We start from the raw sequence: 23070 nt of genomic DNA, 5'->3' as shown, positions 1-23070 counted from the left end.
GGGTGTGTGAGTGGAATGGGGGGAGGGGAGTATCCAGGAAATTGGCAGAATTCAAGGAGGCATGAATGTCTTACGTTTCGCCATTAGGATCACGATGTATGCTTGAGACGGCTGGCTGTTTACCAAAGATCCACTTCCTGGCCTTCTTGGGCACAGACGTTGCTCATCACCATTTCAGTCTGGTGTGGCCCCGTTGTCCTAAATGAGTAACTCTTTACTGTCATCTCGTATCCACTGGGTGCCCACCTCTCCTAGACTGTCGCATAGATGCCTTTTTACTGTTGGCTTCTCTTAGGCTGGATCTAAACAAGGTCCACGCGTGGCATCTGGATGACATGTCCTTAAGACTGTGTTACTCTGCGCATCATGGCAACTTCCTCTTTCTTCGGTGGACGCAAGGAAATTGTCAAATGACCTGCCAAATGTGATGGCTTCTGTCTAGCATCAGCTGATGCCCAAAGACAGAACAGACACTCATGGCAAGACCTTCTGCTTATGCTATCGGCTACACTTTCACATTTCAAAACCTCGAGAACTGCGAATCTCCGGCCGATCTGATTAGATTGCTCTGTTTTCCTTTGTGCTGTGGTTGTTACTAAGCTCAGACTAGCGCTGCCCTTTTCTTGCTGTCCACTGGGCTCACATGATCAGTCTTTAGTTCTCCGTTTCTTTGCTTTATCCCTCTAAAAACGACCTGTTCAGCTTTTGAGTTAACATTTTATGTCTTAACCCACCCACTTTTCCCCACCTCCTAACATCTATGAAATTGGCGGCATCGATGACCATGGCGTGGGATTTAAGCGGCGACCTTCCTCTCTCCTATTTGGTCCATTAAACGATGGCTCATCTTACAGCCAGAGGCGTCTCAGATCTGATTACATAAAGGCCCCTCGCTGTGGACCTTCTACTCCTCCCTCCCAACAGTGGGCAGCTTCTCCGGGGCAGCCTTCTGAGGGAGGTAGACCAGTCAGGGTTTGAGAGGGCACACGTGACATTCTAGGTCTTCAGAGTGGAAGTGGTTGGATACAGATCCAGAAGCCTCTGCAGCTGCTGGAGGGCAGGGGGCCAAGGCGAGCCAGGCAATTCCCAGAGATCCAGGCACGCAAGGGTTGCGGGGAAGCCCCCCTCCATGGTTTCAGCCTCCTGCGTGCCTGACGTGGGGAAATCTCCAGACCACATCCAGTGGCCGCTGGCCAGATGCACGCCTGCCTTCTGCTCGGCCAAAGGCCTGTCCTGAGCAGCCACCAGAGGAAAACTGCTTCTGCTTACCTTCCACCTTCTCCCTCGCGGGGGACTCTAACCCCCACCGCTGGCAAGGGGGCCTGGGAAATGCCGCCTCCAGGCTGCACGGGGGAGAACTTAGAAAGGCTGGGGGCGGGGCGGGGCGTGTCAACACCACGCAGCACTTCGGAACACGTCACGTGTCAGTCCATACATTCAACGTAAAGGAGCTTCATTTCTCTCATCTTCTCTGAATGTAAAAAGAGCGTGTAGTATATTCTTCCCCGCCCCCCCCCCCCGGACTGACTTCTTTCTGTGCCTCGTGGAGTATATAGACCCCCACCCCCTGACATCGATGAACTTGAGCAGCGCAGGCCAGCCAAAGGCAGGTGCAAGAGTGAGGCCAAAGGTGGAGTGGGGCTTCCTGAGGCCACAGCCTGCCCCGCCTGCCCCTCGCCCCTGAGGGATTAGTTCCCCAAACGAACGAGCTTAGGTAAGCGCTTTGGTTCTTCAGCTGAAGGGCGGGACACAGAATGACTGCAGTAGTAGGACACTTAGCGCTCCCAGCCGCTCACACTGGCTCACGGGCTCTATCATGAGCTTCCCGAGGCTCTCCTTTCCGTGAACGTTGGGTCACCTCAGTTATGGTCTAGGCAGCTGGAGGGGGGGGAGGTAGGTCGCTTATTCCTTAAAGCTCGTCTCCTGGGTTGCGAGCGCCCCTGGAGCCAGAGCAGGGGGTCCCACATGTCCAGAGTTACCTCGAGTATAGCAAGGAGAGTGGGGAAGCTCGAGCTGAGGACGTGCTCACCGTGGAGAGTTGCTTTCAAGGTGCAGTTCCATCAACCTTCCGGAGGACATTGGGGGAAATGGGAGGTAAAGGAAGGAACCCGGTCCGCCATGCATTGTGAACGTGGGCCCCGGGCGGCACATCCTCCACGCCCGAGAGCCCGCCCTCGTTCCCTGGATCAACGTCAGAGGACTGAGAGATACGAGTGCGCCCCAGCATCTCACCCAGAGATGCTGTACAAACAGCCCCAGAATTCCAACCGTACTTCATTCACTCAGCCAACGGTGAATGCAACCCCTTCGTACTCGGAAGGCGGTGCTTTTCCTCGCCACGACATGTCGTTCCTAGTCACGAGGGTTAGCTTTTCATTTCTGGTCATATTACAGAAGGGCCTGGCTTTTTCATGCTTACAGAGGGGGCCTGGGTTTGAAAGTCTGGGAAGTCCTACTCTGGAACGCCTACTCTGAAGACGTTGCCATGATCAGAAATCATGCAAAGACGAAAGCACATGCTCCATGCGCCCGGAGGGCTGCCGAGGTCAGCTTGCAGAATTGCGCCAGCTGGTGTTGGAAGGAGGGACTGAGAGGCAAAACCCAGAGGAAAGACCATTTTAAAAGCCCGCGGAGTTCACAAGAGCCTAACGTGGCGTGCTTTCTCTGGACTACAAGCTGACAAACCAGACGGGAAAGAATCCCCCAAGTCCCAGACAAGCACAGTGACAGCCCCGTTCCAGCCACCAGGGCAGCAGCCCTGGAGCCTCGGCGAGGACCCTGTCGTCTCCGAATGAACTAGCAGACACGCTGTTGCGGCGGGAGGAGCTTCGGGGTTCAAAGGCATGGAGCAGAAGCTCCTGGCGTAGGGGAGGGGGCAAGGGGTCAGATCCTGAAGGCGATGCAACCCCAATCCCGAGCCTCCGAGGCTTTTCCGCCCTGTAAGCCCGGAGAGCTGAAGGCGAAAAGGCGGTGTGGCTCCCGGCCCTCCGCCCGGGGCCCACGTTCACAATGCATGGCGGACCGGGTTCCTTCCTTTACCTCCCATTTCCCCCAATGTCCTCCGGAAGGTTGATGGAACTGCACCTTGAAAGCAACTCTCCACGGTGAGCACGTCCTCAGCTCGAGCTTCCCCACTCTCCTTGCTATACTCGAGGTAACTCTGGACATGTGGGACCCCCTGCTCTGGCTCCAGGGGCGCTCGCAACCCAGGAGACGAGCTTTAAGGAATAAGCGACCTACGTCCCCCCCTCCACTGCCTAGACCATACCCCGGGGGTAAAAGGGCAGCCAGAACTGCAAGGCAGACGTAAGAACTCGGGGACGGGGACGAGATATGTGGGGGGCCCTGGTCTTTTCCAGCGCGCTCGCGTCACCAATACCATTGCGAGCAACAGGTTTTGAGCACAGACAAAGCTCACCGAAGGACCTTCGGACTGCTCCCCTGGGGTCTCGTTTAGGCCCTACAAGAGATCGGCCCTTTGCTGCTAGCGATCTGCTTATCTGTAGAATGAGGGCAAGTGTTAATACTCAACTCTCTGGACGCAGAAAACCACAAACTTAGTAGAGCGTTTCTTTATCAACTCTAATAAATTCGTACATTAATGTCATGCGGTGAAAGCAAATAAAATCAAATCTGAGGCTCTGACATTATTGTGGTTTTAAAACTTTATTATATTTTAAAATCTAAAACTGTAAAACATAGTATTCATACAAACACCTGAGGACTGTTCAGCTGGGCACAGCATCTTCACACAAACAATTTGAGAGAAGATCAAGTTTAAAATAGAATCCTGTCTTACAAGAAATAACATAAATGAATAACATAAATAAAAACACCTTTTAAATTACGTATGCCCAGTAAAGAATTGCATTTGTTTATAAAGTACACTTGGTTTTTGAAAAGGAAAATGTGCATTTTTGCCCCTGGTGAACATTTTATTGGCATTTATAACAAATGGCTAATACACTTAGCACCAATTCTCACAGCTTATAAGTATTCTATCAAATGTTATACAATATAACAAGGTAATAAATAACAAAACAATGAACAGTTTTCACTTGAAAGTTCTAATTTTTAAAATAAAGTCCAAAATGACAAATCAGAGCTAATGTATCTTCCGAAGTTTAGTAGGATAAATGGCTCAGAAAGCAAATGAACTAGAAACATTGCACAGGACAGAGAGCTTCCCCGTATGGAAGCCTTAAAGAGTCAGCTGAGAGGTATTAGTGACAGCAAATGTGCGAATATTTTTAACAGAATAAAAACATCTCACTAAATATAGTTAATCTTTACCTCTGTGAAGTGCAAAGTGCTATTCTTAAATTCAAAAAGAAAAGATTTACTTGTGTGTATACTTCAGATACAGAATAAAATATAAATATGAAACAGCATCATTATGAACACAGACAATAAAATATATATCTTTCAAAAATCTGGACATAGGCATCTTTATAGAGAGATGTGAGCAATGAATGCCTACTGAAATGTCCAAGCTTAGGCAAAATATGTAAGTTTTAAACTAAGTATCTCTTGCATAAAATGACCATTCTATCTAACAATTTATCTAAAAACTGGTAAGAATATTTTACGAAAGCTTATAAGGTTGCCTTTTCTTTAAATAGGAATATAACATATATAGAAATAATAATAGAAAGGAAAATAATTTATATGGCTTTCCCTTTTGGGAAGCTGGTAGAACATGAACAGAACCTTGTAGTAACAAACACAAAATATTTTAGAAAGATGCTATCTACAGTTGCATCTTGAAGTTTTCTTATAAGGAAAACCCATGGATTTATTAGAGAACTTTTCAGTCCCTGATATTTACTCTTTGGGATTCAGCTGTTTTGGTTCTATAGATAAAGATGAACAGAAATTAAAGGTGTTTCTGTTTCCTGTGTGAAGTACAGTTGTAAACTATTCAATGAAACTAATAAAAAGATATAAAGAACAAACTCCCAATGAATATGCCAATTACGAACATGTTAAATGGCTTCTAAAATAGTAGACCAGACTGTAATGTAGTTCTGCAATTCTGGACAGAACATGGTTTGAAAAGAACCTTCTACACAACAAAAACTTTTAAGGGCAGAAAAATGGTTTTACACCGAAATGGCACGGAGTCTCCCCTGAATGACGTCCAAGCTAAATCTACACTAACGTGTTTTCAATTGTTAAAGAACTTTTCTTCTTTAAGCCTATCAATGTAGTGGCACAGCTTCACAGCTGTGCCCAGCTTCAGCCCCATGTACTTCATCATCATGTCACTCTTGAGTAGTAGCAGAGCCTTCCCATCAATGTCCTGCAGACAGAAGGAAATAACAGTAATTAGTTAATGTGTTCATATTTTATCAGAATGGTCATTTCTTCATTTACAAGAACATGGAATACCAGTAAGAGAGCAGCTCATTCCAGATGTATATTCTCTTGAGTACACACCTGCTTGATGAAAACTATTAAAAATATAATTTGTACAGTGAAGCATGGTTTGATCACTTGTAAATTTACTTCGAATTTTACGAAGAAAATTTAACCTAGTATCTTTTTAAAGAAATATTTATTTGCGAGAGAGAGCGAGCGTGAGTGCGCACACAAAATGGGGGAGGGGCAGAGGGAGAGCGAGAAGGGGAGCCCGACCCAGGGCTTGATCCCAGGACCCTGGGATCATGACCTGAGCCGAAGGCAGACACTTAACCAACTGAGCCACCCAGGCGCCCCAACCTTAAATCTTAAAAATGTCCTAAGCATCAAACTACCTACCTTTAAAATAGTGGGCTGAATAAAATACTACATGTCTATGACAAAGAGTAAAAACTATGAATGGTAGAATTTTTCTTAGAACAGCTTGGAATATGAGGGTGTTAGCATCCATACGGACTGTACATGTGCTATACAGTGTTGTCTTGATGTTGAAAGCTAATCAGTGGGCGCCTGGGTGGCTCAGATGGTTAAGCGTCTGCCTTCGGCTCAGGTCATGATCCCGGGGTCCTGGGATCGAGTCCCACATCGGGCTCCCTGCTCCTTGGGAGCCTGCTTCTCCCTCTGCCTCTCTCTCTCTCTGTCTCTCATGAATAAATAAATAAAGTCTTTAAAAAAAAAAAAAGAAAGCTAATCAGTTAGTTGTCTGAAGTTAGATGCTAAAAACTATTTTCTTGCCATATGGAAAAGGGTACATCAAATATGTGGCCACTAATTTTATTCATTAGGAAACACTATAAAAACATGACTTGATAGTCACAAGGCATCCTCCCTCCAGTTCTTTACTAATAGACTGATGTTGCTGAAACATATTACTTGGTTTTTACAAGTTCTGGTTTAAAAATAAAACTGTACTGTCTGAAAAGACCTGAAACCCTTAACAGTATTGCCTTTGTCAGGTACCTTCTGTACTTTTCCTACTAAGTACAATAAAAATCAGAACTTATAAAAATTTAACCCATGATGTTACTTTGTAAATGGCATGAGGGTATCAGCACCCCAAATCGTCAATAACCATATAAGGTTAACAGAACTGAGCCAAATGGAATCAGTTGCTGGATTCATTGGGCATCGTAACAAAGAGGACATCATGTCACATTGTTCCTATTTAAATCCAGCCTCTACCATTTAAGGATCTAACTTTGGGCCAAGTAACCTTTCTCACGTATGGAAAATCAGTTGCTAGGGTTCCCCCACCATCCACACTAATCAGTACCCAACTGAAGGGCCTGCACAGAGGTCATTCAAAAGCATTATGACAGGGGTGCCTGGCTGGCTCAGTCCTACAGCATGAGACTGTTGATCCTGGGGTCATGAGTTCAAGCCCCCCATTGGGTATAGAGCTTACTTAAAAAAAAAAGAAGAAGAAAGCATTACGGCAGGAAAACCAGATCAAAATATACATTACATGTTGCCTGAAAAGGTCAGCGATGGGGGTGAGTGTCTGAGGATCTGTATGTTTCAGAAACTGGATCACTTCATCCACGGACCAGGTTGAAGGGTCATCAGAGAAGCTTTGTTTTAGGATCCCTGGTTCTGTTCCAATTGGTGAACTTGTAGCTTCAATGGGGGAAAAAGACAAATCAAACTTGACCTGATCATTATCCCGAAAGAAGAGATGTTAGGTAGGGAGAAATGGTCTTACGTCAAGGATGTTGAGGATTATAGGTCAAATAGTGCTACTTGTGATTATAGGTTAAAGAGTGCTACTTGTACTATGTGTCATTTCACACTCACCAACGTTGGGCGGCATATAAACAGATGAGGCAGTACGGCCGAGGCTCTTATTTTCCATTAGAGTTGGGTAAGTCATCCTCTCCGGGTTATGTGCCGGACTGGGCTCACCTTGACCCAGCATGGATCCAGATACTGCTACAGAAGGTCGGGTAGGTGAGAAGATATTGTGGGTGCTGTGGGCCCCTGGGCTGGAATAGCAGGGCATGGAAGAGGAGCCCTGCACTGGATCATCAGGTGTGAAATATGGTTGATATGAATGCGAAGAATACATGGATGGTAGTGTCGGACTCTGGCTCAGATTCGGCTCCTGCTCCTGGAGGAGTGACTCCGGATCCCGTTCTGGGGACCCCTCCTCTGAATGGTAGGGTGTTCCTACAGGGTTGATCGGGGAATCATTTGCTGGCCTCTCCACCGGCGTAGTTGGGCTGTAACTTTCAGGGTAAGAGAATGAAGAAGGAGGCTCCTTTTTCCTCATTTTCTGGAATCTGATCTTTCTGGAAAGCAGGTAATTATAATTTTTGTAGGCATATCCAAGTGGCTTCTGAAATGACACAAACCCAGCACAAACCAACTGTCAGTAAGTAAAAAAGGAAATAAAGTAAGTAGTAAATATAAATTTATTTTTCAGGTAACACTGCTTTATATCACTAAAGATTAATGCTCTATTTTAATTATATGATTTTTGTTCCTCTTCAACCCTACATTTTAACCAAATTTTATACACTGTGGTTATAAACATAAAAATATTCATTGTCATACATTTCTCAAACCTAAACTTAAGCATTTTCCCAACAAGTTTTAGTCTCCTATCTGCTGCTACAGCAAGAATCAATTTGGCCTTGCTAATCTCATAGTTAATATTAATAGCTCTTTCTCATTTCTAACTCATTGGCATCTTTAGAAGTGAGAGGTCTATTACAGTTATGAAAATATTTTTGTTAACACTCACGCGATTCTGCCACAATGATTTCACACGAGAACGGTGGATTTTTGAAACTTTTCCATGAATGACATCAAATTTCTTATCCAGATTTTGAATAGCATCATAGATGACCTATTACAACACAAGTTATTAATAGTTTCTATTCCAAAAGTAACATAAAAATACCAATAAGCCAAATTTTGACTGCTAGAAACAAAGAAAAGCTCTTAAGCTGTCAGAACCAGATGCCTGGTTTTGGTGACACAGAGCCCAGCTGGCTGAGATAAGGAGACCCAACCTCCTACTCAACTCCAGGCCATACAGGCATTTTAAGAAGCTTTAATATGGGGAAGTAAACGTACCACCATTCTTATAAGCCACCACATTTATGATGGAATCATTTTATGTCAAGGAAGGGGCTATTTTAGGTAAGAAAGCTTCAAATCTGCTGGAAGGCCAAAGAGCCTCTGTCCGTAGAACCATGGTGTGAATTCACAGGCAGTGAGCATTCTATGCTGGAAAGAACAGTGAGCCAAATACAACAGGTGTGACTTCTGGCTTCAGAGTATTTCAAAATCAGGCAATCAACAATTAACCTTACAAAACCTTTGAGTACATGTCCCCTATCGGCCAACCAGTATGTGACTAAAAAACCTGAGAATTCTTCAAATACACAGAAATTTCATTCAGGCCAAAAATACACTTAACAGGAGGCCAGAACCATTTCCTTGGGGGCAGCGATCTGCTTTCACAAGCCCTCCAGGTGGTTCTGCTGCCTGATCAAGTGAGACCCACTGGCCTATAGCACTGAGGTCAACAGGACAGGCTCTAGGGGAACAGACTTGGGTGCAAAGACTAGCGTTCTGGTCTGTTTCAGGGCTGTGACTTGGGCCCCTGGGCCTTTCTCCTCCTCCACGTTCTAGCCCGCCACCGTCGCTCAGAAAGGAGGCCCTGGCAGAGCAGTGGCGGCCCGGGGTGTCGTGGGTGCTTACGTGAGGCAGGCCATCAGAACCCCCCTCCCCCCGCCCCCCCCCGCCCCTCCCCGTACACCCTTCCCCAAAGACCTGATATGTTCCCTTGAAGCGGTCCACGTCTGTTCTCAGTAACAGCGATAAAGACTCACCTAAACATTCTGTACTTAGGCACGGTAGCTCATGTTCATCCAACAAACTTTGTACGTTAACTACTTTTTAAAAAACAAACTTCCATTACCTCTAGAGGATGCAGCTCACAAAATCCTTGATAATTACACCCATCAATCTCTACCAGCACGCTAACTTTTACAAAATCCCCTCAAAATTACAAACTATGTTAAGATATGCTGCCATTTTTTCGACTGAGCTATCTCAACAATGCATTTAAGGCACATACTAATTTTTTTCTGTATCAGACAATTTCCTTTAAAGATTTTGTAGGGGAAATTAATTCAATATCAAGCAACATAACATACATTTCTTCAGTTAAGGGCTTTTAAAACAAAGCTATAAAACATACATATTGGCATTTCAAAATTTTCACCTGGAGATGCTACTCTAACTATAAATTATTAAAAATCATTACAATGAAGGCATAATCATAAGTAATTTGATGCAGCCAAAATTTCAATTAATTGTATACTTTACATGAGATAAAGGGAATTTTAACTTAGTATTTCAGAAAACTACATTTGAGAGACAGAACTTTTATACCTGACAATGAGTGAGGACATCCATAACTGTTTTTTGTTGTTCTTCGTTGTAGGATGTGTCAGACATCACGCTTCCCTGCTAATATTTTAAAAGTTAAGTAGTTAATGCTTTACTTTTATAAGAGCCAAACTGAACGCTAGGAGGAAAAAAACTTTACATTTATTTATTTAAATTGTTTTTATTTGTCACCAACTTTTCAAAAGGGTTCAGAAGTCTTAATCTAAAGCAGAGACAAAATAAAAACTCACATTAGTACGAGAATGAAAATGACAACTGCTAATTAAGAGAGGAAATAAGAATTTATTATATCAGAAGGACCTAGGTTTCAAGTTTTGTACTGAAAATGAGTATAAACTGCTCTGAACTTCCTACTACCTAAGGAAAAGGGAAGTCAAATGGTTAAGTGCTCACTGTCTAATGAAAGGAAGCAAACAAATTCAGGAGAGGCCAATATTTTTTGAGTTTGAGTTTAGAGGAACTCTATAATATATGAAGAATTTAAACCTTTTTCTTTAAAATGCTTAAGTGTTAATATATTTGGCAAATGGCAATTAACATTACTTACATTATTGACATATGCAGTATTTGGTTCATATGCATAAAGAACAGTGTTATCATCATCATAAGCAGGTATTCGTGTTCTTATCTAAGGAAGATGTATTAACAAATTAAAAGGAAAGATGAAAGACAGAGCTGAAAGAAAAACTGAGGACTTCAATTTCACTTTTAAGAAGCTCCAAAAGCCTATTGGTGATTATCAAAGGACCTCTGTCCACTGTAAATACTAGGGACTACATGGAAAGATGTTCTTGCAAAACTGCTCTCTCATTATCTCAACTACACTTAAGATATCATTTTCTATTGAGCTTCACCTCTCGTGTAACTCAGGGTAGAAAGACTAGTCTAGTAACCTGGCACCAGAATTGCTGTAAAAGCAAGTATCTCTAACCATGAACAAAGAACCAGGTTACATGGCTTTTATTTTTAAATAATCCAACAGTGCCACTCTGTGGACAAAACAGGAAACACTTAAGCACCTATTTTTCTTGCTAAATTAATCACCTTAAAACATTTTTGGGGGGGAATAGGACAGGGTATAAATAAATATACAATAAATAGCCGTTAGATTTCATTTAATAACAGAATTCTAAGAATGAATTATAAGCTATAGGAATAATGTTAAAATAGAGACAGATAGAAGCTATGCAGTCTTTGTTTCAAAAAGCATAACTAAAACAATATGGAATGGGCTATAGATTAGTTCTGATAAAAACCTTATGCTTTTCAAACTGCTTTCACATATTTATTTCGGAAAGCAATTTTCAGTAGGCGGTTAACATTATGTCCAAAGATGAAAAGATACTGGGGCTGATAGAAGTTAAGAGAATTGCCCATAGCGCTTAGGTGGCATTAATACCCATATCCTTATTTAAGTCAAGAAATGCTTTTTCTGTTAAGCCAAGTTATATATAGCTTAATAATCTATTTTTACTCACCTTCAGGAATCAAGAAACATAGCAGAATGTGACAAAACTGTACAACAGCACAACGATTTTGAAAGACTGTCTGGCAAGATTTTTATGAAGTTACGTTAACCCTATGAGCTAGCAATTCAGCTCCTGAGTATTTACCCAAAGGAAATGCTAGTATCTGTTCACAAAAAACTTGTACGTGAATGTTTGCCGCAGCTTTAGAGACCACTGTCAAAACTCATGAAGGTGTTATTTCTGCATTTCACTAGGTGAAATGAAATTCAATTCAGAAAAGAAAGAGAGCACAGCGACAAGAACAAAGACAGATTTTCAACTTGAAATACAAACCACATCAACTTCACTGGAGCCGCTAGACATCTTTTTTGTGCAACAGCAGCACTCCACCTCCTCGGAGTTGGGCCTAATTATACTTAAACTTGCTGGAGAGTTTATTTGTGAAACTCCCTGGTCACCTAGGTCTGGTAAACCACCTACTCCTGAAAAACAACACATAAATAAGTTACTTCACAGACTTACTACCATAATCAACTTAATAGGGTTATGTTCTCCGAATGCCAAGTTAAACTGAATTGGAGTCCTGAATTTTAGAGAGTGACAAAACAATAATTCTTCCATTAGTGATTTAGAATAAACCCTTAATAACTGAACGGCTAGGCTGCCACACCTAGGAATAAGAATCAAGATCACACGCAAATTCCAAATTGTGAAGTGAATGCTTCACAACTGAAAGGCTACAGAGTAAATGCTGGAAACAAATGAACAAGGGAACACCACTCCTAACTGCTTTTTGAAAGCAGCTGAGGGGCCCCTGGGTGGCTCAGTCAGTTGAGCGTTGGACTCTTGGTTTCAGCTCAGGTCATGATCTCAGGGTTGTGGGAAGGAGCCCTGTGTCTACCTGGGTTTCTTGCCCTTTGCCCCTCCCCCAACTCGTGCTGTCTCTCTCTCTCTCTCTCCCCCTCAGATAAATAAATCTTTAAATTAAAAAAAAAAAAAAAGATTCTCTTTCTCCCTCTCCCCCTCCCCACTATGCGCTCTCTCTCAAAAAAAAAAAAAACAAAAAACCCTCCAATTTGAGGTGTAACTTTTATTCTTTAAACTGGTTGTTTTATTCTGATTATAAGACTAATAATGAATAATTAAACTGCTGTGTTTTCATACAAAGGAAGCCTACACAGCAACGAGAATGAACCAACTATTGCCACACATGAGGATGAATCTCACAACCATACAGGTGAGTAAAACTCAGATACAAAAGAGAAAATACTCTATGATTCAATTGATCTAAAGCTCAAAAATAGGCAAAAATAATCAATGGTGGGCTAGGTCTTTCCAAACCAATACCTTTAGATATACTGTAGTCACTCTAACAACTTCCTCATTTTCTATCTTGCAGATAGGCCATGATTTATGTAAGAAGTCCCCAATTCACAGATACCTGACAAAGACGACTGTGGAGCAGTCTTGCACTTCTGCTTGAACTCTCAAGGAATAAGAATATTGAATTCAAATTTCCCAACTCTAAGAGTATTTCCTATAATCTCATTGTACTTATAACAATTTTGTTTTATATTTTATACGTGTAATTTTTCATTACATATGTTTCACTATAGAAAATTTGGAATATACCACAAGGTACAGATAATAATACCTAACAGATTTTACAGCCGACTCTGTGCCAGGCAGTGTTCTAAGCACTTGATGTGTGTTAACTCATTTAGTATTCCTGACAACCCTATAGGGCAGGCTCTGTTATTACCCCCATTTTTCTTAAGAGAAAATTGAGGCTAAGTGAGTTTAAATAATCTATCCAGGTCTCATAGCTAGACAGTGGTGCAGTCTGGCTCCAGAGTCTATGGGCTTTACTTATTCATTATTAAAATCACCTGGAATCCCTTCTCTAACAATAACAAAATAAAACCCAAACTCCTACAATAGCCTACAAGGTCCTTACACAGAAGCCTCCACACTCCTCAAGTGAGATCACCTCTTACCACCTGTCCCCCTGCTCTAAGCCTAAAATATTTACTATCCGGCCTTTTATAGACAAAGTCTGCCACCACCGTTATAGACTCTTAAAATCAGACAATTCTCTACTGGACTAATTACACTGCAGCCAAAACTTGGCTGTAGTTAGACATAGATGCAGCATTCATTGAGTCCACCACCAGACTCCAGACATTTCTAACTCTGTGGCACATGTACAAATCACCAGTCTTGCACTCTTTGAACCTCTCACTCCTGTCATGACCTCTACCCACGATACCCTGCTGGTTCTCCACCTAGGAGAACCTTTTCAACTTCAAAGCTCAACTCAAGTTCCATCTCCACAAAGCAAAGGTGCTAAGTCATCCCATCCAAAAGTGACACTGCTTTCCCCAAAGTACCAGAAGACTCACACAGTAATGCTTTTAGGGTAATCGTTACACAAGGGGAAACATCAAATAGCCTAAAGACCTTAGGCTTGGGGCCAGAACACCTCGATTTTAGGTCCCAGCTCCTCCACTTACTGGTTGTGTGACTTCTCTGTACTTTTTTTTTTTTTTTAAGATTTTATTTATTTATTTGAGAGAGAGAGAAAGCATGAGGGGGGAGGGTCAGAGGGAGCAGCAGACTCCTCGCTGAGCAAGGAGCCCGATGCGGGACTCGATCCCGGGACTCCAGGATCATGACCTGAGCCGAAGGCAGTCGCTTAACCAACTGAGCCACCCAGGCGTCCTGTACTTTTTTTTTTTTTAATCTGTAATATGGTGGTAATAGTACAGACCTCACACGGAGTTATGAGATTAAACGAATTAATACACATCAAGTGTTTAGAATTCATGGCTGGCATAGCAAAGGCACTCACTGTTCGCAACGGTTATTTCATTATTTGGATATTCATAACATCCTTCCAACAGAACTATTTGTCATGGAGCACATGGACAATAAATACTCAGGGTCAAAACATGTAATTTTCATTCACATTGCACCTGTATACTGCAGATACAGCAACCGTTTTTGCAAACAAACTTTAAAAACCAGGACATAATGCAAAGAACTGGGCTTTAAAAAATACTTGAATCCAAATCCAAATTGCAAAATTTGCTGTTTTGCTTCAAGAAGGTATTTAAACTCTCTGTGCCTCAATTTCTTAACTCGTAAAGTTGGAATAATATCTGTTTCACAGGGCTGTGTAAGACCAAATGACACAGTTAAGCACTGAGTATCACGTCTGGTTCACAGCAGGCACAGCATCAATTTTAGTTCCTTTCCCGTCTTCACATAAGATAAAGTTCCCACAACAATTTCTTAGAGCCTAACCATGACTGGATTATGCAAAATTAATTAATATAATTCATTAAACTCAAAATCCTGCAAAATGAGTTTACTTAAAATGAAGCTCTTTTGTATTTTACGATAGAAAACCTAAACTCTTGATAACGTAAGAACAAGAAGCCACCTGGGTTTTTTTTAAAGACGTTTTTTAGACTTTAAAGGCATTTCAAAGGCATTTTTCAAAAGTCATTTGAAGATTCAGCTTCCAAGATTGATCGAAAATGTGAAGGATGAAAACAGCGTTTCACCCGAAAACCACTGAAAAAATACACAGCAAAACCAAGGCAGATTACAACACCCAATTTTTTAAAATCAAAATTGTGTCAAAACACTGAACAACCATTTTCTAAAAATCCTGTCCAGACTCTCAAAACTAGCCCTTCTGTCCGTATCAAACTTAACCCGACCACAAAGTTGCCAGATGGGAGATAATGCCGCCCTAACTGTATCCCATCGCCCAGCACTGAATCGAGCCCATGCCCTGTTTTTATAAAACACCGTGAAGAAAAGCTGCTTGTAAAATCACTATTTGTAAATATTAAAGTAGTTTAAAACCCCAGAGCAGTCCTAATTTGGGGAGAGCCAGGTAGAGGAGGGAAGGAAGCGATCTCTAACCAAGTTCTCAAGCAATCGTGCCTTTTTCTTTCGCCTCGCGTTTATGTAGGAAGACTGCACTGTCATTGATCAAACGAGGTTACCAACAAAGCCTCAAAATCAACGTTTCAATCTCACAGAAATGTTTTAACGAATCAACTCGCTAGTTCATCAATTCTTTAAACTCAAAATTCTATATAAAGTCTCAGAGTCTTGGTAGTTCTTCGCCCCCCAACCGCCTTCGCTAAGGAAGAGAAAGGACGAAAAAGGACCTACTTGTCCCAGAAAGTCAGCACAAAGTACTCAAAAAGCGGCCAAATCTCAAAAGCTCATAGCCGCTGGTATCCCGGGACAGGCGGCGGGAACCACTCTGAACCACCCCTCAGCGCGATCCGGAAAATCAAGTCCTTTTTCTTCCCTCAAGGCAAATCCTGCCCCGCCCCGCCCCCCGCTCCGCCCCACAGCTCCCCAACCTTCACACCAAACCGGAGCTCAACGGTTTCTCGCGCACACCCGAGAGGCAAGAAAGTTCAAGGGAAGGAAAAAGTATCGCTAAACAGACCTGTTCTGGCATCAGGATCTGCCTCACCGGCCTCCGGAGGGCACGGGAGCCAATTAGTGTCAGCCAGCCTTCCGGAGCGTCAACGGCCAAAACCGTTAATTCTATAGCTTCACAAGCTATCCTCCCGCCGGAAGTCGGGCCTGGCCACGTGACACGCCCGCCTCGAGGACCCCGGAAGCTCCGGATCTACGCGCGCACTAGCGAGCACGCGGCACTCTTTTTCCCATACACGCGGCTCTTATCCGGCGGGCGCCTGCGCAATGGTTGGGGGAATAGGAACGTTGCTAGGGCGACAGCCAAGGGGAGGGGCTTTCCCTCCCATTGCGCAGCCGTCAGTGCCCGCCTCCGAGCGTCTGTAGCTGGGCGTTCGAGTTCAGATTTCCGCTCGCAAAAGCTGGTGGGATTGGGACCCGGCACTAGAGCGTAGCGGCGAGCCCCCAACGCTGAGAGGTGTTTCTGCGGCTGCGCAGGGGCGCCGGCGCATGGGCGCGCGATTCTTCCAGCGCCGGAGCCGCTTCGTGGAGAACGCTCGGCGTGGTGAGGCTGCTGGGCGCGTGTCCTCTCCACTGTCATTGGTTGATTTTTTGGAAAAAAAAAAAAAATTTTTTTTTTTAAAGATTTTATTTATTTATTTGAGAGAGAGAGAGCACATGAGAGGGGGGAGGGTCAGAGGGAGAAGCAGACTCCCCGCCGAGCAGGGAGCCCGATGCGGGACTCGATCCCGGGACTCCAGGATCATGACCTGAGCCGAAGGCAGTCGCTCAACCAACTGAGCCCCCCAGGCGCCTGAAAATTTTGTTTTTTTAAATGTAATTCTATCTCTCGCCCTCCCGTCACAGACGTCGACTTTGGCTCTATCCTAGGTGTGCGCGTCATTGCTGGAATTCGAAGGAGAGGATATGGGGCCTTCATTGTGGAGGTTTGGTACAAACGGGGAAAGTTATTTTAAAAAGTTGTTACCTCATGGGGAGGTAACACAGACCCTGGAGCCAGATTTACTGGGGTTAACTGCGGCCCCAACATTTAGTCCCTCCACGGCTTTGGACAAGTCAGGTAACAGCTCTGTGCTTGCGTTTCCCCATCTGTTAAATGGGCACAATGTGGGGAGTACATGAGTTTGAGTAAGCAAAGCACTTAGAACACTATCTGGCACATAAATTTGCTACGTAATAAAGGATACATGACATTATTTAGTGGCATATTGGCATATGTATATCGAGGCTGCCCATCTTTGGAAGGAGGCACAGTCTGAGTAATTATCAGAAGCAAAGCAGGTAAGTATTTTAAAGTAAAGCCATAAATCTTTTCCTGGCTCACAGAGGAGCTACAAGGAAAGTATAGTAGATATTGGAAATTTATTCTTTCTCCTCTCAAATACAAAACGAGATTAGAGAGGCGCCTGGCTGGCTCAGTCAGTAGAGCTTGTGTGATCTCGGGGTTATGAGTTGGAGCCCCATGTTGGGTGTTGAGATTACTTTAAAAAAATCTAAAAACAAACAAACAAACCCAAAACCCAAAATGAGATTGGAGCTCATTATACACTATTTTTTTTTTTTTTAAGATTTTATTCATTTCTTTATGAGAGACAGAGAGAGAGGTAGAGGGAGAAGCAGGCTCCCAAGGAGCAGGAAGCCCGATGCGGGGCTCGATCCCAGGACCCTGGGATCATGACCTGAGCCGAAGGCAGATGCTCAACCATCTGAGCCACCCAGGCACCCCATTATACACTATTTATTACTTTTTTCCCCTCATACTTTTGCTATAGCAGTTCCCTTTATGTCCAGTTCCCTATAAAACACTTGCTGTTTGTGAAACCCCAAGAATGCAGTTACATAATCCAAGAGAAACTGGTTGTTTAATTGCAGTCACGTTTATTTGCAGTTTCTATACACACTTTCTAGGTAATCAAACTTTTCTGGTACATTTTTTTTGAGAGGGGTTCACAATGAAACTGTCACCATTTTTACTAAAAATAAATACAAGACTTAAAGTGTTGCACAGCTCTAAAATATACAAAGGCTTGAATTGAATGTAAACGTTGAAAACATCTTACAAAAGAAACCATTTCTGTGACAATTTAAAAAGTTCATATTTACAAATATTACAAAAATACAAAATGGATGCAAGTCCATAAACCATTGTCTTTTTGGCCAGCATGAACTGGTTCTAGTACCAAAATAGTTACACTGTAACCTTCTTTATAGTTTTAAACCTTTGTCATGATCTAGTTCTCTAAGTCTGCTGTCACTGCAGCAAATGTACTCACTCACTGACCTTTGGCAAGAGCAAACAGTGTGTTTTGTTTGCTACAACTAGTCCATGTCCTCTACTTAGCCAAAAAAAACCCAAAAAACCAACAAAAAACAAAAAAACACCCCAAACACAAAAAACCAAAAAGTAAGGAAAAAAAAATTTTCCCCACACAACACAGACATGTTGTATAAACATAAAAGAACAAAAAATTAGCATCAGTGCAAACAACAGAAGAAAAGTTTGGATTGATGTTTTTTACAATACCTAATGTGTGTACCCTGCTTCAAAACGGTAGTGATGTTGAAGACAGCCCTCTAATTCTTGGTCTTATATGCTATGTAATAAAGCCATGTAGAATATTCCAGATTACTAAGGAATTCCTTACTTTTTTTTTTTTTTAACTCAGTTACTCAATACTCAACACAGTGAATTTAAAATCCATCATTATTTGGGTTTTTTTTAAATCTATGAAATATAAAATAGAGAAACTCTGCTATAGATTTTTAGAGTAAACAAAATAAGTAAAACTATATTATAAGGGTTAGTTCTGTGATCATTACATATAGAAGGAATCTTATTGCCTCACAATTCAAGTCAGTATGTATTTTAAAAAATATATGGTACCATTACTTAAATTGATGTCAATAATAAAAAGGTGACATATTTATTAAAGCCAATTAATGGGTTTCCTATTCAAGATTTAGAATCACTTTTAAAGCCCACATACTTTCTTTACGCTTAAAAAACCCCTAACTACACAAAAGCCATACTGCAAACGAACTGCTTTTATGAAAATTACAAAAGATCACCTATTGGGACTGGAAATGACGGTTTCTTAGCGCATTTGTCTAAAAACTTTATTTTTAAAATTTTGCCAAGTGTACTTTTCAAAGCATGAGAAAAAGTTTTTCGTGTTCCCATGTGGTGTCAAACCATGCTGGTTTTCTTGACTAATGGGTTCCAATGAGAAATGGTCCATTTTTTCAAACCCCCATTTTTCTTTTAATAAAAAGTATAACACTTTATACATGTTCAAATGTACCCTTTACCAAGTAGCTTATCTATCCCAGCGCAAGCACCCACACCCACACACCCACACACACACCCACACACACATTCTCCCTCCTCTACCCCGCCACCCCCAGGACCCATTTTACATACAAGGATGACAAGAAATTAAGAAATACAATTTGATAGTGAAAACAAATAGAAGACAGACATTTTTTTTCTTTACAAACAAACAAAAACCAACAGCAATCAGATTCTCTAATTCTCAATCTATAACATCTTAGAAAGTGTTTCTATTGAAAGACAGCATCCTCTTAGACCAGGCTTTCTCCTTCATGTTGTATGAATCAAACCAAAGCCACAAACCCGCTTTCACACATCCTACTTTCCCAAATACCACTTGCATAAACTTAAAGCCAGTTGCTAATCAATTTCTTGGTAATGCTGGTCTGTTCTAGCATTCTAATCACATTCTATTCTTTTATAGGCCATATCCCTTCTTAGTTCTCTTTACTTTCTACCTTGTCCCATTCAAAACATATTCTAAGTACATAGCTGCTTATATTTCTGACATATTTCAAACATTAGTATCAGTTCACGTTAAAATCAGAGGTGTAAGAACCATTTGCAGATTTCAACTTGTAACTACTTCTTTTTCAGTTTTAAGACAAGAAAATTCAAGTAATTTCAAGTAATTCAGCTTGTTTCCCTGCCTTCATTTTATCAGAGCACTTGCCCTGATATTTCCTTTCCCACCCACCACCCTCCCCTTTTGCCATCAAGCAGATATAGTAAAATCAGACAAAACTCATTTGTATGTAGCATTGTGAACCAGAGCTGTTCCCCATTCCCGGTTTAACAGTGAATATAAATAATGCATATACACATACCTATTTCCCAACTATATTGTTCACAGTGTCATTTCTGTTACTTTTTAGGTAGCATGAATCTCATCAGCACAGAGAGAAAGCTTCACTGAAAACCCATTGCAGGTACTTACTGATAAATCAATAGCTCTGTGGCATGCTTATGTTTTATTTTTGTTAGTTAAAGAACCTGGAGCTAATTGCTAAACTGTTTAAGGAGTTTATGACTGTTTATGTCCCCAGTAGCCTAATATAAAACATAACCTAAAATTGACTATTGTTTTCCCTATTCATTCTCTTTAAAGCAATCCATTGAAAACTTAAAAGTCTAAAAGACACTGTCAAATGTTGTTCTTCAGGGCTTTGTGTTGAGAATGATGATTTTTCTCATTGATTAAAAAAAAAATCAAAAGCATGCTTTTCATTCTGTCCAAATTACCACATGGCAAATCATAGCCATGTGTTACTATTCGCTTGTTTGGTGCTGCAATTTGTCACAAAAATGGTGAGGTCTGAATTCATTATTTTAAATTAATCACATTTCAGTATATGACCTCAAGATTTTCTTTATTTCACCAGTTTAAAATTCATAATTGAGGTTTATCACTCAGAAAATCATATTGGTGGACATTTAAATATGGTATTTTATATGAAAATGGTATTCACAGAATACAATTATTACACTTTATTTGTTGTGTTCTATAAACAGTTGGTGTGTGGTAGATAATTGGCCACATGTCCACTCGTCATTGATAAATCTATTTACACATTTTTATCAAAAATATGGTATTTACATGTGTGTAGTTCTTCTGAATTTTGCTTTAGTTCATTTTAATATAAAAAAATACCAAACCTCCAGAGTAATTTCATCTTCTTAAGAATTATGACAGTGAGGGCTTTGTTTTCTGAATAGGCAGCTCTGGGAAAACTTTTTCTAGGTTTCATGAAAAGCAGACATGTTCAAATTCTATATTATCAAAAGGAATGAGACTGGGTAAATCAAACGAAGCTAAAGAAAAATATGAAAGACAGTGCAGCTACTTAAAAATGTGGAAAATAATCAAGAAAGACCATCTTCCGTTTCCCCCGCAAATATTTAGGAATTCGTTGGTAAGCAGTGATGGTACCCCATGGTGTGCTGACTTCTCCCCAGTCCTCTGTTCTGTTCCTACATCCTCATATGACTAAGGGTTTTGGCCTTTGGCGGCCAGCCTGGCCCGGGCCACCTATGTTGAGCTCTGGGAGGATCGGTCGTCATGTGGGCTCCCATCAGAATTTTCTGTCTCACCCTCAGAGATGGCCTGCATGGGCGCATTGTACAGCCTGCAGCGGACGCTATAGCGACTGCTGCTGGCCGCAGGGGGCGCTCGCGAACGGCCAACCCTAGCCGATGCTGAGGTGGCAAAGTTCTTTGAGGCAAACCCTTCCGCATTAACTCTTGGGGAGCACGGAGAGAGTGGGGACAACGCCTCGGCCCCAGGTGCCCCCTGATGGGCCTCATGGGTGCTTGGTGGGGACTCGGCGGTGAGCTCTCCTGGAGGTTTGGGCAGGATGGGACTCTTGAGGATCTCAGTGGCAGACATGCGGTAACTAGAATCTGAGCGACTTCCTTTCTTGAGGAGTAGCAGCTTAAACTCTTCGTTCGATGTGTTGGACTTTTTGGCATTTCGGTAGATGAGGCCAGGAGACCTCTGGCTGTTCGGGGTGGTCACGTTGCTGTTGGGCAGAGTGACAGAACCGGCGCTGCCGCCGCCGCCGCCAAGAGGAGCCCTCGATTTGCTTCGAGTGGACATATCCCCAGAATCTTTTCTTCCAAGTACTTTCCTCTTGGACCTTTCAAGAAAAGGAAACATCTCAGTCCGCAGACATTTTTAGGAAACTACAAGTGTCATGCCACATCCACGCGCTGTCCTTAAAGAGCACTTGGGTGGACCCCCCCTGACTGGATAGGAAGCGTTAGGACCAGGAGGTGCGGAGTGAGATACAGTCCTTGCCCTTGGGGCACTCCCAGCCGGAGGGAAATTCTCCAGTCCTCGCGGCCGTAAACGAGGTTCTGTAAATGACCGGCTCACATTATGACTAATGTGGAGGCTACGGCTTCTAGGGGAGGACTCATTGGGATGTTTTACAAGAGTCTGAGAAAATACTGCTGTCTGGCTTCTGGTTAGAGTGTAGGCAGTGAAGGACTATAGCTTTCTCTTATTAACTCTGTCTCGGCCTTACGGATAAAATGCTCTGATGTGTGCGGTTGGCTTTCAGTGACTACCCGAAGAGCAAAGTGGATAGAGGTGTGGATGGGACGGGATTAGCCACAGGTTGATGGTGGACAGGCGTGGGTGATGGGTATGTGTGTCAGGGGGAGGTACGTTATACTATTCTGTCAACTTTTTAAATTTCTCCATATAAAAAATTTCTTACATGACTTGTTAAATAAATCAATCCATCTTTTGCTGTAAAGACCATTCTGTAGCTGCTTAGTAACATCAGCTGTGTATCAGTCAATAAGCCCACTTTCTGTGAGAAGCTAAAAACCTAGACTACCTCTGGAGCTCTTAAAGCTCTATATACTGTAAACTCTCAAGAAAACAAGGCAAAAAAAAATCAAGTGTCATCCACAAAAAAAACCCAACAAGGTCATTCTTTGTGCTGCACATAAATAAATCCTACACAAATGCAAATCTAAGATTACCAAGCTCTGTAAGTCTACCAAACGTAGGCATCTGTCATCATATTATTTCTTTTGGTAAGTAAGTAGGTGTAAACTTAGTGAATCTTCAGCATGATTCAGTATGTTGATAAATATTGGCAACATGCTCTTTCACCAACCTAAAAATCCATAGGGTAGAGAAAATGTCAGCTTTGCAGTTGGGAGACCAGCCTCATTTTGGTTCACTGAAACCTTTGTGGTGGTTATCTCGCATATGCCAGGGTCTGGCACTCCGATACGGTAGGAATTTCAAACTAACATTTGCTTTTAGCATCTACCATATTCGAGACACTAAAATGTTATTTTAGCATCAAAATTGAATTTGTGAGCTATAGGTATCTCCACTAACAGGGAGTAGGTAGAGAGGTTTTAACTGACAAGACTGGATAAGAAGTGGCAGCACTGAGATTCAATTCCAGATGTTTCTGACTCCACTACTTATGTTCT

At 42.2% G+C, this 23070-nt stretch overlaps 2 protein-coding genes and 1 long non-coding RNA gene across 6 annotated transcripts in view; 1 reads left to right on the top strand and 2 right to left on the bottom strand.

The window, feature by feature from the left end:
• Positions 1 to 3929: 3929 nt before the first annotated feature.
• Positions 3930 to 15947, bottom strand: SCML1 (Scm polycomb group protein like 1). 4 transcript variants are annotated; one of them, XM_064573826.1, is made up of 8 exons: positions 15790 to 15947; positions 11646 to 11794; positions 10391 to 10471; positions 9826 to 9903; positions 8165 to 8269; positions 7216 to 7756; positions 6887 to 7038; positions 3930 to 5302 (listed from the first exon to the last, which is right to left on the bottom strand). In XM_064573826.1, the coding sequence occupies exons 2-8, from the start codon at positions 11673 to 11675 to the stop codon at positions 5168 to 5170; spliced, it is 1122 nt and encodes a 373-aa protein (XP_064429896.1). In that variant the 5' UTR covers positions 11676 to 11794; positions 15790 to 15947; the 3' UTR covers positions 3930 to 5167. The 4 variants fall into 4 exon arrangements, with proteins under 4 accessions (XP_064429896.1, XP_064429897.1, XP_064429900.1 ...); XM_064573827.1 differs by lacking the exon at positions 15790 to 15947 and adding an exon at positions 15504 to 15654; XM_064573830.1 differs by lacking the exon at positions 10391 to 10471 and having other exon boundaries at positions 9826 to 9900.
• A 212-nt stretch (positions 15948 to 16159) lies between these two features.
• LOC135361907 (uncharacterized) overlaps positions 16160 to 23070 on the top strand; it is a 52637-nt gene continuing 45726 nt past the window's right edge. Inside the window, exons 1-2 of the long non-coding RNA XR_010406048.1 lie at positions 16160 to 16326; positions 19989 to 20042. This is a non-coding gene — a long non-coding RNA (uncharacterized LOC135361907). The remainder of the gene's footprint in view (positions 16327 to 19988; positions 20043 to 23070) is intronic.
• NHS (NHS actin remodeling regulator) overlaps positions 17650 to 23070 on the bottom strand; it is a 351682-nt gene continuing 346261 nt past the window's right edge. The window contains exon 9 of the mRNA XM_045875399.3: positions 17650 to 21749. Coding sequence (XP_045731355.2) covers positions 21143 to 21749 — 607 coding nt within the window. The 3' untranslated portion in view covers positions 17650 to 21142. The remainder of the gene's footprint in view (positions 21750 to 23070) is intronic.

Source organism: Mirounga angustirostris, unplaced genomic scaffold (assembly GCF_029215605.1).
Source record: "Mirounga angustirostris isolate CCGP_5_RB_7025 unplaced genomic scaffold, mMirAng1.0.hap1 SCAF_11, whole genome shotgun sequence".
Lineage (NCBI taxonomy): Eukaryota > Metazoa > Chordata > Mammalia > Carnivora > Phocidae > Mirounga > Mirounga angustirostris.
Note: the sequence above shows the minus strand (reverse complement) of the source record. Positions and strands in the feature narration are given on the sequence as shown.

Bases quoted from the DNA above. Each gene is read 5' to 3' on its own strand.
- SCML1 (XM_064573826.1), bottom strand. From the start codon at position 11,675: ATGTCTAGCGGCTCCAGTGAAGTTGATGTG. The intron at 7,039-7,215 runs GTGAGTGTGAAA...CCCCCATTGAAG, and splicing joins TTATATGCCGCCCAACGTTG to CTACAAGTTCACCAATTGGA. The intron at 5,303-6,886 runs GTAATGTATATT...TTCTGTCTGCAG, and splicing joins CTGACCTTTTCAGGCAACAT to GACATTGATGGGAAGGCTCT.